This window comes from Chrysemys picta, chromosome 2, assembly GCF_011386835.1.
Source record: "Chrysemys picta bellii isolate R12L10 chromosome 2, ASM1138683v2, whole genome shotgun sequence".
Lineage (NCBI taxonomy): Eukaryota > Metazoa > Chordata > Testudines > Emydidae > Chrysemys > Chrysemys picta.
Window position 1 is genome coordinate 256,028,683 of NC_088792.1, and position 14,403 is coordinate 256,043,085.

The 14,403-nt window shown below is 39.4% G+C and overlaps 1 protein-coding gene across 2 annotated transcripts in view; it reads right to left on the reverse strand.

The window, feature by feature from the left end:
- Positions 1-1,460: 1,460 nt before the first annotated feature.
- The window catches only part of LRP12 (LDL receptor related protein 12), a 99,113-nt gene continuing 86,170 nt past the window's right edge, over positions 1,461-14,403 (reverse strand). For both annotated transcript variants that reach the window (XM_005305992.5, XM_005305991.5), the window contains one exon: positions 1,461-3,836. In XM_005305992.5, the coding sequence (XP_005306049.2) occupies positions 2,970-3,836 (867 nt within the window). In that variant the 3' untranslated portion in view covers positions 1,461-2,969. The remainder of the gene's footprint in view (positions 3,837-14,403) is intronic.

A 14,403-nucleotide genomic window follows, 5' to 3' on the forward strand; every position in this document is an offset into this window, starting at 1 on the left:
GTGCTCTACTGGAATTAATTTTGGAGCAGGGATGGGTCAAAAATATTCACTTGCATTCATGCACATGGTGGACTTGTAACTGGAAACTAGATAAGTGAAATAGTTGTGCTACAGAGAGACAAGCAACCAACCTTATATTTAGGACTGCATGATAGATGATGAAAGAGAAAATGTGATATGTGAAAGGAACAAATTACATCTACATGCTAACTCTTTCTACATTTAGAAACTTTGTCATGCATAGAAAATAGAAACCTCTTCTAAAAATTGTGTAGTCTTTAGAGCTGGTAGATGAACGTGATGTCATATTTAAAAGAAAATTAAATATAAGTAAAAGGTTTATTTGACAGCAACTATGCATGTTTAGCATTTCCTTCAGATGTCTCAACATTCCAGAAAAGACAAATAAAAAACCACTTAATGATCTATTTCCAGCAGTTCAGACGGAAACAAATGTGTAGAGGTACAGCTGTCTGCTCAGAGTGCTAAGGATACTATTTGTATTCCCAATAACAGTGAGCTAGATAGCTACCCTTAAATTATGTTGCATTAAAAGCATTGTAACCGATTGTAAATAAAATCTGTATTTTCAATGGCCAATGTCCCAATTCCCAATCAAATCCTACTCCCACATTTTCTATATAATCGTTCTCCTTGAGAACAACTGACCATTGTACTTCACTTCTCCCCTAACAAATCTCTATACGCAAACCTATAGACTTTAATAGAATCAATACTGTTCACTTGTTGTTTGTATGTGTAGGTCTGACATGTTTCGTGAGGCCTTGTACTAATGCTTGATAGGAAGACTGTACCTCAGTTATTCAAACAGTTTCAGAACCACTTTCCAAAGTCATTGATACAATCAGGTTTTTTTTTAAAAAAATATTAAAATACTAATTTACATCAGAACCTGGAGTGAATATTTTACTTGGTTCATATGTATTTTAGGGCTAGTTTTTGCTGCACCTTATTCATGCTGCATAGTAACTTGCTCCGCAAGTAGTCCCGCTAAAATCAACAGCATATGGTGTTGGTCAATGAGAATAAGGGCTGCAAAATCCGGAGCTAATTTGTACCCTAATACCTCTGGCACAACTGCATTTAATACTTGCACTTGGGAACTGAAGAACGACTAATTTTAAAGAGTTCTCAACACCTGTACTGCACATAGGTTCCCCAAAGCTCAAATCTGCAGGATCATACCCTGAGCTGGATATATATCTGTTACCTCTTGAGAATAAAGTCAACATATAGTTTGTAAAATTTTGCTTCATTTTCTCAGATTGCTGTCTGTGAATGAAGCGAGCGAGTGAGAGATGTCTACTTTGCAATCTATTCAATTTTTTCTTTTAGATGTGTTTGTACTCCATAGGTGAGGGTTTTTTAAAAAAATAAACAAAACAAAAAAATAAAAACAAGTAGATCTTTGGTTTATCTTTAAAAAGTACCTCAAAACATAACAAAAATTCATTTTAATTTTGATACATATTAAAACATCTTAGTTCTGTCTGACAGCATAACATGACAGAAATGCACAAGACTTTAAACATGCTTTAAAATGACATTCAGCAAAGTATTTAAAATTTAATAAATAGCATACAGTCACACACAAATACATTTTTCATACTGAATCATTAAGCCTACTCAAAACAGACTGGCAAAGAATAAATAAGACAGTAGTTGACAATTTTTTTTTGTTTTTAAAAGATGTAGATTCCTGCTATCACGCTAGTTGCCACACTTACTTGCTTATCACAAAATTGGTAATTATAAACAATTTTTTTCACTGATCTGTTTTGCTCCAACTTGTAACATTACAAAAAAAAAATGGACATACCGAAGGGGATTTTTTTTTTTTTTTGAACCAGTCTGAAACCAAGTAAACCAATTTTTTTTTTTAAATACAATGAATAAATAGGGATTTAGTAAAGGAAATTCAATTGTAACAAAATGCAACTCCCCAAGAAAAGAGCCATGGAAATATATAGCAATTGCAGTATTAGAGAATAGTACTTAAAGTGATAGTGCTTGTGCACTAAGCTCATTAGAGACCTCAATATGATTTTAGTGCAAATCCCTTGAATCCAAATAAGCTTTATACCTATATTACTGGGGAAAGATCTATTACCAGTTGGAACGTATCCTGTTTAGTATTTGTACCTATATCAGACATTTTTAAGAATGCATATTGTAACATCTTCAGCTATTTGACTTTTTGTCCTCAAACTGAGATAACGAATGACCTGGGATTTTATATCCTACTTAGTTGTACCATATTGGATTGCAATTTATTAAATGTCAGATTCCAATGTTATAAAGATTATAAAAGGGCTTTTGCCATCAGTTTATCTAATTATACCTAAATTTCATACATCACTGCATTTTGAACTTTTGAAAGAAAGAAGTGTTATGGTGAAAGTCTCTCCCTTTGAAAAAGTTCACATGATGTAATTCAAGAATATTTAGACAAAATGTTATCTAAACCTCAAAAGGAAAAATACACGTTTTTACATTAACAATCCTTATCAGCATTTAGTATATTAAGTTACAAGTATGTTGGCAATAATACAATGGATTCAATTTCCAAAGGAAAAATTCTGTACAAATTAACCTGTTAATATGGGGTAAACAAACAGGCAGTCAATAAATCTTGAGTAGCCATGTTTCTATTGTGAACTACAGTACCAGGAAAAACTTATTTGAAACTAACTGGATGAACACTGGTTACTTAAAGAGTAACTCATTTATACAGGATACATTTATTCGGAGTCATTAAAACGTTCACTTTAGTAGTCCAGAGTTACCCAGTATAAGAAATGCTTATTCAACCACACAGGCAAAAAACATGTTACATGATTTTGCCCTGGACTTTTAAAAACTAGAATCTAGTTTTCTTAACTATGAAGTACAAAACAATGACTGATATTGCTCCAACTTGTATACAGTCTCCCATATTCAAACCGTACCTAACAAAGTAATAATGCCTCATCATCACTAGTTTCATTTTTCAGTGCTGCTTCTAAGCAAGTGTCGGGTATTTGGGCAGTGTGTACAATACCACAGCGCTCACATGGGCCATCTCGTTTACATGACCTTACTCCATGATGCATTGCACTGTAAGGCTGCCTAAGCCCTTGTCCTTGATCTGAGGAGAGATCAAGCAGGGGTCTTGAACAGTCATTAATATCAAAGTCTGATGCTACATCAGAAACTGGAATTAACATTTCAACATCGTCATCTTCATCTCGTCCACTAACACCATTATCAAGCTGTCTCAAAGGACTCTGGTTCTGATTTACTGAGCTTGATCTCCCTAAAGTAAAACGTACCCAACGTAATCCTTGAGTCATACGACTTAGTGCACTAGTGAGCTGGTGGCGTGCTGGACTTGAACTTGGGGGTTCTACACTTGTCATTTCTCTTCCATTATCTGTATTACTGCCACTGGTATTCTGAGCTGAGGAACTTCCACATGCTCCTACTGTTGCTTCTATTGCTGTTGCAGGTGGAATTTTTTGAGGCAAAGTTGCAGCAACACCACCAACTGCTCCTGCTGTGTCTCTTCTTTCATTTTCTGTATCTGTGTCATCAGATTCAACTGAAAATAGACTTCTGTGAGTATTATTTCTTTCAGCTTCTCTACTAGTACTCTGACTGGCAACAACATCATCTCCATCTGCTGAGACTACTGCCAGTGATCCAGAATGATGGGACCTTGCAAAATTAAAAATTCGATTCCAAATGTTACTTGACCTGCCAGCAATTGGAAGTCTGATTGAGGTAAATCCAAGCTGAGATCGCACCGCTAGTCTCAGGTTTTCCAAAACTGACGCCTGAAAAAAATGACACACAAATTAGTCACTGAGAGCTGATAGTGTGCCAGAAAAGGAGGAAGATACAGCTCCTGCCCAAAGGAGCACACAACCTAAATGAGAGATGTTAACATATAGGCTTGTTTGTCAGCCTGAGAGAATTTTGGGTTTGACTTTTTGATACTTTTATATCTTATACTAATATGTATGAAGAACAACGAACAAAGACACTATGCTTTGCATTTCCCACAACCAGATGGGGCTTTTCGTATAGTGAAAAGAAATAATGGATAGAGCAGTTAAAATGTTATTGGGCATGGTGGGAATGCAATATATGAGCACACACTTGACAACTGCCTCAACTCCTTATCTCAAAGGCAATCAGTCGGGAGGGGCAAGGGAGGATGGGGGGTAAACACTAAAAGACCAGAGAAATGCCTGCCCCTGACCAGAGCACAACCTCACTCCTTACCACCTCCCATGGGGTACAAAAGGGGTGGGATGAAGACCCCCCACTCACAACCCTCCAGAACAGAACATGACCATAAGTTATAAGGGGTGTGACTAGGGGCATGCATTGCAGGTACAGTAACGCCTCACTTAAAGTTGTCCCGGGTAACGTTACATTGCTGATCTATTAGAGAACATGCTCGTTTAAAGTTGTGCAATGCTCCCTTATAATGTTGTTTGGCAGCCGCCTGCTTTGTCCACTGCTTGCAGGAAGAGCAGCCCGTTGGAGCTAGCTGATGGGGCTTGGAACCAGGGTGGACTGGCAGCCCCATATCAGCTCCCCTAAGTTTCCTGTGCGGCAGCCGCCCAGCAGGCTATCAATTACTGGCACTTCGGCTGTCTCTCCACTGCCATGTGCTGCTTCTGCCCTCTGCCTTGGAGCTGCTCCTTGGAGCTTCCTGCTTGCTGTGCAGGGGGTGAGGGTGGGAAGAGGGGGGCTAATGTCAGTGTCCCCTCCCCACCCCATTTCCAAAGAGCACGGGAGGACAGGACAGGGCTCAGGCCAGAGGGAACTTGCTGGCAGCAGCTGCTGTCTCAACTTGCTGATCTACTTAAACAGGCAATGTACTTAGAATGGAGTCACTGTACTTAAAGGGGCAATGCGCATCTCTCTCTCTCTCTCTCACACACACACACACGGTGTGTCTCTGTCTGCCATGCTGTCTCTCCTCCCTCCATTTGTGCTGTCTTGTAAAGTGTGAGGCTACATTAACAACGATGTGTTAATCCTTGAGGGCTCAGTCAAGTGCTAGTTCACCATTTAGCAGTAAGGCATTCCCTGGGAAATATCCCACCCTCTGACTCCACCACCCCAACCAAGCTTCACAATCATCATTGCGTTGTACAGTATTAAATTGTTTGTTTAAAACTTATAGTGTGAGTGAGAGAGAGATATTTTTATAAAATAAAAAATATAGTCTTTTGTCTGGTGAAAAAAATTTCCCTGGAACCTAACCTCCCCTATTTACATTAATTCTTATGGGGAAACTGAAGTCACATTTTTCAGGGATATAACTACAACATTAAGCAAGGAGTTACTGTATATCTGGGCCTGTTAAGAAGAGGGAATTGGGAACAGTAATGGGCAAATGGGGGACTGGGAATAGGGGAATGAGGAACAGGGACATAGGCAAGGCTCTGCAGCATCAGAGCTGGGAAGGGGGACACGGAAATTGCTCTGCGGCATCAGAGCTGGAAACAAAACACTGGGAAGCGGGAGCTCCATTGGTGTGCGGAGCTAGGAGTTAGAAGAAGGGGTTCTACTGGCGTACAGAACTATAGTTGGGGGAGGGGAAGACTATCAGCATACAAAGATAAGCCTGACTGGTGTGAAGGGCTTCAACTCGATTGGCATATAGAGATAAGCCCGACTGGTGTGGAGGGCTTCGGAATATGTTTGTTTGGAACTACACCCCAATAAAAACATTGCATTGTCTACACTTCGGATTTCTGGTCTTTTGCTCTTTGGCTGCATGACGAGAACCAAGAGAAAGGGTGAAGGGAAAGCCCTCTAACAAGAGAGATCTAAATCTAGGTGCTCAGATACTACAGTGATGAGTGAGAGACAAGAAACCTATATTAAAAAATCAAATATAGTCCAGGCAATACACAGGTTGTAGATATAAACTTGGAATGCTGTTGGAATATTTGGGAGATTAATTAAAGGCTTCACTAAGTGCAAATTTTAGAGGGATATAAATGGAGAGGTTGGGAATATGAGTAGTGGGAGACTCTTCTGAATATAAGATTGGTATGGAAGATGTGTAGATCCTGCAAGGTGTGGAAAATACTATAAATAGGGCAACTAACATGAAGGCTTGGTTGGGGGTGGGAGAGGAGGAGGAAATTAGAACAGTAATGTAGATGGGATGTGGTTTTGCAAAATTCAAGGACCTGTATGAGGTGAGTGGACATGAAATGGTATGTAATTTGGTTAGAAGAGCAATAGGGGAAGGTGAAGGAGGATGAAATGACAATGAAATGCAGGGAGGCTGCAGTTGTTGAGGTATATCAAGAATGTCTTATTTGGAAGGTTAAAGATAAAATAATGGATTTTAGCTGTTCAAAAGAAGTGACCAGATTTGGCAAATGTTTTTGGTTAGAAGGAGGATGAGAGAGGAGAGTTGAACACAAACACCAAATTTCTAAGCTTAAGTGATAATGAAGCCTAGACACAAAGGCTAAGGTTTTCAAAAACAGGAGTCTAAAGTTAGGCATCTAAATAAATAACTTGTCATTTTAGATGTGCAGAGCAGCCAGCAGCTTCTATTGATCTCAACAAGAACTTCTAAAAGCTCAGCACTTCTGAACCAAAAAACTTATTTAGATGCCCTAACTATAGATTTAGCATCCTATTTTTGAAAGTCACCCAAAGTCACTAGTAACTTTTGGAAAATCTTAGCCATATACTTGTAGCTTAAATTCTAAAAAGTATCTGCAAATTTGAAATGTGTCTGCTGATCAAGACATTAGGAATAAATACTTAAGACATCCTGATTTAATATTAAAAAAGAACACTTTAAAAAATCATCATGAAGAATTCTTTGTAACTTTATATATGCAGATTTTTAAAAAAAGGATTATTTTTTCCTTCTCCACTTCATATTCCTATTTTGGAACACATTAGATGCGATTCTCTTCTTCACACCAGTTTCACATCAGAACAACTATTGACACACTACAAGAAGGATGTGGAAAAATTGGAAAGAGTCCAGCGGAGGGCAACCAAAATGATTAGGGGGCTGGAGCACATTATTTATGAGGAGAGGCTGAGGGAACTGGGATTGTTTAGTCTGCAGAAGAGAAGAAAGAGGGGGGATTTGATAGCTGCTTTCAATTACCTGAAAGGGGGTTCCAAAGAGGACGGATCTAGACTGTTCTCAGTGGTACTTGATGACAGAACAAGGAGTAATGGTCTCAAGTTGCAGTGGGAGAGGTTTAGGTTGGATATTAGGAAAAAAACTTTTTCACTAGGAGGGTGGTGAAGCACTGGAATGGGTTACCTAGGGAGGTGGTGGAATCTCCTTCCTTAGAGGTTTTTAAGGTCAGGCTTGACAAAGCCCTGGCTGGAATGATTTAGTTGGGAATTGGTCCTGCTTTGAGCAGGGGGTTGGACTAGATGACCTCCTGAGGTCCCTTCCAACCCTGATATTCTATGATTCTATGACATCAATAGAAATTAGGAGTACATCCATTTTTGTAATTGGAGGAAGACATGGTCCTTTATGACTAGCTCTGGCAAATGACAAACTTAAAAAAAAAAAAACTGCATGAATTGGTGGGTAATTTATAAACAGTTCAGATAATATTCTCTCCACCTCCTTAGACAGCATGCATCTATTTTGTAATGTTGCATCTGTTCCTAAACAAGAGCTTCCCAGTTGTTGGCAAAGGAATGAAATTAGCTCTCAAATTTTGCATAAATGCTTGCATACTTTTAATATAAAGTGTAGGCTAAATTTTTACAAAGTATTAAAGGAGGTATTAGTGGTTCCTTGAGGGGTATCCCTCAACTCTCACTATTCTGTTGGAAGAGGAACTTTCAGAGTCTATGAAAGAAGCTACTGTGGTTGTTGACCCTAACGTTGGAAAACACCTTACCATATGCAACTCCTAGAGACTCATATCACTGTTGAATTATGACAGAGGCTTTAGTAAAAATATTAGCTAGCCGACTGCAGTTCATGGTCTCAGTTTATATAAACCCCAATCAAACAGGATTAAAGATAAACAATTGTTGGAAAATATTTTGAAACATCCATAACGCCAGAACAAAAAGAGATCCATTTCTTTTGTTATTATAGACACAGAGAAAGCCTTTGAGAGAACAGAGCGGAACTTTGTTTCAAGTCCTGTCCCATATGGAATTTGGCTCCCAGTTCCTTCAATGGATAACTGCTCTTTACACCAGCCCAACAGCAGGTGTGCTAGTTAATGGGGTAAAATTATGTAGCAGGACTATGCAGGGATGTCCATTGTCTCCTTTACTTTTTGCACCAGCCGTGGAGCTTTTTGCAGATGATAAACAATAAATCTATCACAGGAATAAAACTTGAAGGAATACATCAGAAAATAGCTTTATAGGCAGATTATGTATTTTACCAAAAAAACAAATATTTCCCTAAAATTAATATCTAAAGAAATCCAGGACTTTGGGAAAGTCTGGATTTAAAAGTAAATTATGCCAAATCTGAAATGCTAGCTATACATTTGCCAGACTCTTAAAAGTCATTCCTCCAGAAAGCATTTGGATATAAATGGACAACAAACTCTATAAGATACCTAGGAATCCATATTTCAAACTATCAAGAAGAGCTCTATGATTTAAACGTCAAACTACTTCAGCATATCAAAAATGATCTGGAGTACCAGGGATAGTACACAATTTCCTGATTGGGAAGAATAGCCACAGTCAAAATGAACATTTTCCCAAGGATATCTTTCTTGTTTCAAAATCTTCCTGTAATTATCCCAGATAAAATCCTAGCAAGAATGAGGAGGATTATGTTAGAATAAGAAAAAAAACTGGAATGATTGCAGACAGTTTGTACAGGCCTATTATATTCCAAATATTCTATGGTATCAAGCCAGCCAACTCAGAACAGTAGTGGATTAGGGGTTTGCTGTAATCCAGCCAAACACTAAGTCTTTATTGAATAAAAAATTGTGGGAATGTAAACATTGCTAGGCTACCATGGATTAATTAAAAAAAAAAAAACAATTAACACCCGCCAGAAATGTATACACATCTTTCAGCAAACGCTACTCTATGAGTTTGGGATAGAATTAGAAACAAGGTATGTTATTCTCCCTCATCAATGACACCCACTGCAAATAATCTAGATTTTAACCCAAATCAAACCAGAGTTTTAAAGATTGAGAGCGCCATAGAATAAAGCTAGTCAATAAAGAAACTTTTCTACTTTATTTAGAAACAAAACTAAGTTCAACTGGCCTTCTCTCCTGTGGTCCAAGTTAGAAAAAGTTAAGAAACATAATGCCTAAAAAAAAAACCCCTTCTGTACAGAAATCTAACCTTAACAGAAGTGATGGCACCTGGTCAATCAGGAAACAAAAAAATAACTAACCGATATCAATCTTGGCAGACAACTTTCTTAACACAAAAAAAATCCATATTTGGCATACTGGGAAAAGGACCTGGATAGACAATTTTTCATAGATTCATAGATTCTAGGACTGGAAGGGACCTCGGGAGGTCATCGAGTCCAGTCCCTTGCCCTCATGGCAGGACCAAATACTGTATAGACCATCCCTGATAGACATTTATCTAACCTACTCTTAAATATCTCCAGAGATGGAGATTCCACAACCTCCCTAGGCAATTTATTCCAGTGTTTAACCACCCTGACAGTTAGGAACTTTTTCCTAATGTCCAGCCTAAACCTCCCTTGCTGCAGTTTAAGCCCATTGCTTCTTGTTCTATCCTTAGAGGCTAAGATGAACAAGTTTTCTCCCTCCTCCTTATGACACCCTTTTAGATACCTAAAAACTGCTATCATGTCCCCTCCCACTCTTCTCTTTTCCAAATTCTTTCAGCCTTCCCTCATAGGTCATGTTCTCTAGACCTTTAATCATTCTTGTTGCTCTTCTCTGGACCCTCTCCAATTTCTCCACATCTTTCTTGAAATGCCGTGCCCTGAACTGGACACAATACTCCAGTTGAGGCCTAACCAGCGCAGAGTAAAGCGGAATAATGACTTCTCGTGTCTTGCTCACAACACACCTGTTAATACACCTCAGAATCATGTTTGCTTTTTTTGCAACAGCATCACACTGTTGACTCATTTAGCTTGTGGTCCACTATAACCCCTAGATCCCTTTCTGCCGTACTCCTTCCTAGACAGTCTCTTCCCATTCTGTATGTGTGAAACTGATTTTTCCTTCCTAAGTGGAGCACTTTGCATTTGTCTTTGTTAAACTTCATTCTGTTTACCTCAGACCATTTCTCCAATTTGTCCAGATCATTTTGAATTATGACCCTGTCCTCCAAAGCAGTTGCAATCCCTCCCAGTTTGGTATCAACTGCCAACTTAATAAGCGTACTTTCTATGCCAATATCTAAGTCGTTGATGAAGATATTGAACAGAGCCGGTCCCAAAACAGACCCCTGTGGAACCCCACTTGTTATGCCTTTCCAACAGGATTGAGAACCTTTAATAACAACTCTCTGAGTACGGTTATCCAGACAGTTATGCACCCACGTTATAGTAGCCCCATCTAAATTGTATTTGCCTAGTTTATCGATAAGAATATCATGCGAGACTGTATCAAATGCCTTACTAAAGTCTAGGTATACCACATCCACCGCTTCTCCCTTATCCACAAGGCTCATTATCCTATCAAAGAAAGCTATCAGATTGGTTTGACACGATTTGTTCTTTACAAATCCATGCTGGCTATTCCCTATCACCTTACCACCTTCCAAGTGTTTGCAGATGATTTCCTTAATTACTTGCTCCATTATCTTCCCTGGCACAGAAGTTAACCTAACTGGTCTGTAGTTTCCTGGGTTGTTTTTATTTCCCTTTTTATAGATGGGCACTATATTTGCCCTTTTCCAGTCTTCTGGACTGTCTCCCATCTCCCATGATTTCCCAAAGATAATAGCTAGAGGCTCATATACCTCCTCTATTAGCTCCATGAGTATTCTAGGATGCATTTCATCAGGCCCTGGTGACTTGCAGGCATCTAACTTTTCTAAGTGATTTTTAACTTGTTCTTTTTTTATTTTATCTGCTAAACCTTCCTCCTTCCCATTAGCATTCACTATGTTAGGCATTCCTTCAGACTTCTCGGTGAAGACCGAAACAAAGAAGTCATTAAGCATCTCTGCCATTTCCAAGTTTCCTGTTACTGTTTCTCCCTCTTCAATGAGCAGTGGAGGAATAGAGTTTGAGCTGGAAAAGAGGACCAGCCATCTCAGTTTGTAGCACAATAACAGAAAAAGTCTTTAAGATACTGCTTCCATACCTAAATATATAAACACACATGCGCACGCACACAAACACACTCTCTAAATGAGGATAAATGATGGAGAAACTGGGGTGAAAAGTGTTTTTATGCATATATGGTGGACGTGTCCAGTCATTAGCGAGTACTGGGATGCAATCCGTAATGACATATCACAAATTATTGAATATTTATTACCATATGAACCTTTGGTAATCCTACTGCGACTCCCTACCCAATTGGTCACACGAAAGGAAATGAAGAATTAATCTTATCTGCTACTAGCCGCTCTGCTAGTAGCTTCTTATTGGGAAAAAAAACAAACCAAACACACACACAAAATCATCCAACCATAGAGGATGTGTGGCAGCGTGGCTGGGTCCACCATGGTAAGAGGGCAGGGAGTGAGGGCTCCCGGGGAGCAGTCAGGGGACAGGGGGCGGTTGGATGGGGCGGAGGTTCTGGGGAGGGGGATGTGTGTCAGGGGACAGAGAATGGGGGCAGGGGTTGGATAGGCATGGGAGTCCCAGGGGGCCTGTCAGGGGGCGGGGGTGTCGATAGGGGGTGGGGCAGTTAGGGAGCGGGGTTGGCTAGGGGGTGGGGTCCCTGAGGGGTGTGGTTAGGGGTGGGGTGTCCCGGAGGGGGTGGTCAGGGGACAAGGAGCCGGGGGGGGAGGGGAAGATTGGTCAGGGCTTCTGAGGGGGGGTAGGCGGGGGCGGGACATGGTGGGGCGGTTAGGGGGCAGGGGCCAGGCTGTTTGGGGAGGCACAGACTTTCCTATCCAGCCTTCCATACAGTTTTGCAACCCCGATGTGGCCCTCGGGCCAAAAAGTTGGCCCACCCCTGCTCTATGACTACTTATTATGAATTTAAATTTAAGTATACATGACCTTGCAGGATCATAGCCTTAGAATGTTGGGAGTTCATTAGTGTCATTTCACTATAAATAATTTTTGTACGTTCACTTGTGCTTTTATAAACCATCATAAAAAACTATTAAGACGTGAATATGTTTTGTGATGTGGTATTACTATATTCCTTGATTTACATTTGGTAATTGGTAAATTGCAGTAATCTGCAGTAAATCCCATTTATTAGTTTCTACTGTACTTTACTTCCAAAAATTATAAAATGTTTTAATGCACTGTGGTTTAATAAACCCTGTGGTTTATTAAGAAAATTCACATATACATTCTGATCTCGTATTATGGAAAGAGGTGAACAGAAGAGACTGATTTACCTGCTTTGTACCATTCAATATTCTTTATACGTCTATCATTCCCTCTTACTTATCTCCTCTCAAAACTGCAGTATAGTCCTCTTCACTAAAATTATATCTCCTTAGTTTCTATGATATTCAGAAACACATGAAGAGCTATTGACTCTCTATAAAATGTGTGTAGAAATCTGTACTACTGTTTGAACTTCCTTTATAGGAGTAAATTTGGAGTCCTACACACATCACAGGAGGGTCACAAGGATATTTTATACAAGTAGTACAGAATCACTTCCTTTGATCTGGAAGCAATTTTGATTAAGGGACAAAGAAGTCATTCTGATTTATTGTATTGAATTCCCAACAGGGTAATTCCATCATCCTAGTTCCCTGAAGAAAAATAACTGTTCTGTGAAGAATATTCCTTCTTTCCTCTGTTACAGAGGGGAACTAATCTCTTACCAATTTCTATATAGCCTGTTATTTTCTTTATTCTGAATGTTACCAAACACTGAAAGAACTTGGTTGTGTCCAACTGGGATTTATGATGTTCAGCTTAAACAGCCTGCATTCCTGAATCATAAGACAAATTGCTTATGGTTAAAATAGGAAAAGGAAGCGTCAAGTTGTATGAGCCACATCTGTAAATACAAAATACTGTTTTCTAAACAGGCCTCATATAGAGGCAGATTCTAGTATCTATTACATACGTGCAGCTCAGAATCCTATCCACAGCCGAAGTCACTGCTGAACATGAAACATTTCCAGACAGAGAAAAGAACCATCTTTGCCAGGATAAATATGGAGGATAGCATCTCCTACAAAAGTTGATAAGTTATCTGTTGTTGTTAGCTTTGTGTCTCCACCTGCTTCCATCACTGAAGCCAGCTGTTCCATTTCGGTTTAATATGCACTATTAGGAAAGTAACACTCACCCAATTTCTATGCAAAAATATCTCAGTCACTTCTGAAACCTGGTGTGACGGGTTGGATCACAGAAACCCCCTTGGGAGCTGCCACCCAATGTGCAAAGACTACCTCTGTTCTTGTTCATAAAGCTTATGCAGGGCAAACTCAAACTGTTCGCCCTCTATAACACTGATAGAGTGATATGCACAGTTGTTTGCTCCCCCAGGTATTAATACATACTCTGAGTAAATTACTAAATAAAAAGTGATTTTATTAAATACAGACAGTAGGATTTAAGTGGTTCCAAGTAGTAACAGACAGAACAAAGTAAGTCACCAAGCAAAATAAAATAAAATGCGCAAATCTATGTCTAATCAAGCTAAATACAGATAATCTCACCCTCAGAGATGCTTCAGTACGTTTTTCTCAGACTGGACACCTTCCAGGCCTGGGCACAATTCTTTCCCCTGGTACAGCTCTTGTTCCAGCTCAGGTGGTAGCTAGGGGATTCTTCGTGATGGCTCCTCTCTCCCCTTTGTTCTGTTTCACCCCTTTATATATCTTTTGCATAAGGCAGGAACCCTTTGTCCCTCTGGGTTTCCACCCCCCCCCACTGGAAAAGCACCAGGTTAAAGATGGATTCCAGTTCAGATGACATGATCACGTCACTGCAAGACTTCATTGCCCACTTGCCAGCACACCCATATACAGGAAGACTAACAGGTAAACACAACCATCTGCAGACAATGGTCCTGGTTAATGGGAGTCATCAAGATTCCAAACCATCATTAATGGCCCACACTTTACATAATTACAATAGGCCCTCAGAGTTACATTTTATATTTCTAGTTTTAGATACAAGAGTGGTACATTTATACAAATCAGATGATCATACACAGTAGATTATAAGATTTGTAATGATACCTTACAAGAGACCTTTTGCATGAAGAATATCCCAGTTACGTTATATTCACTTATTACCAT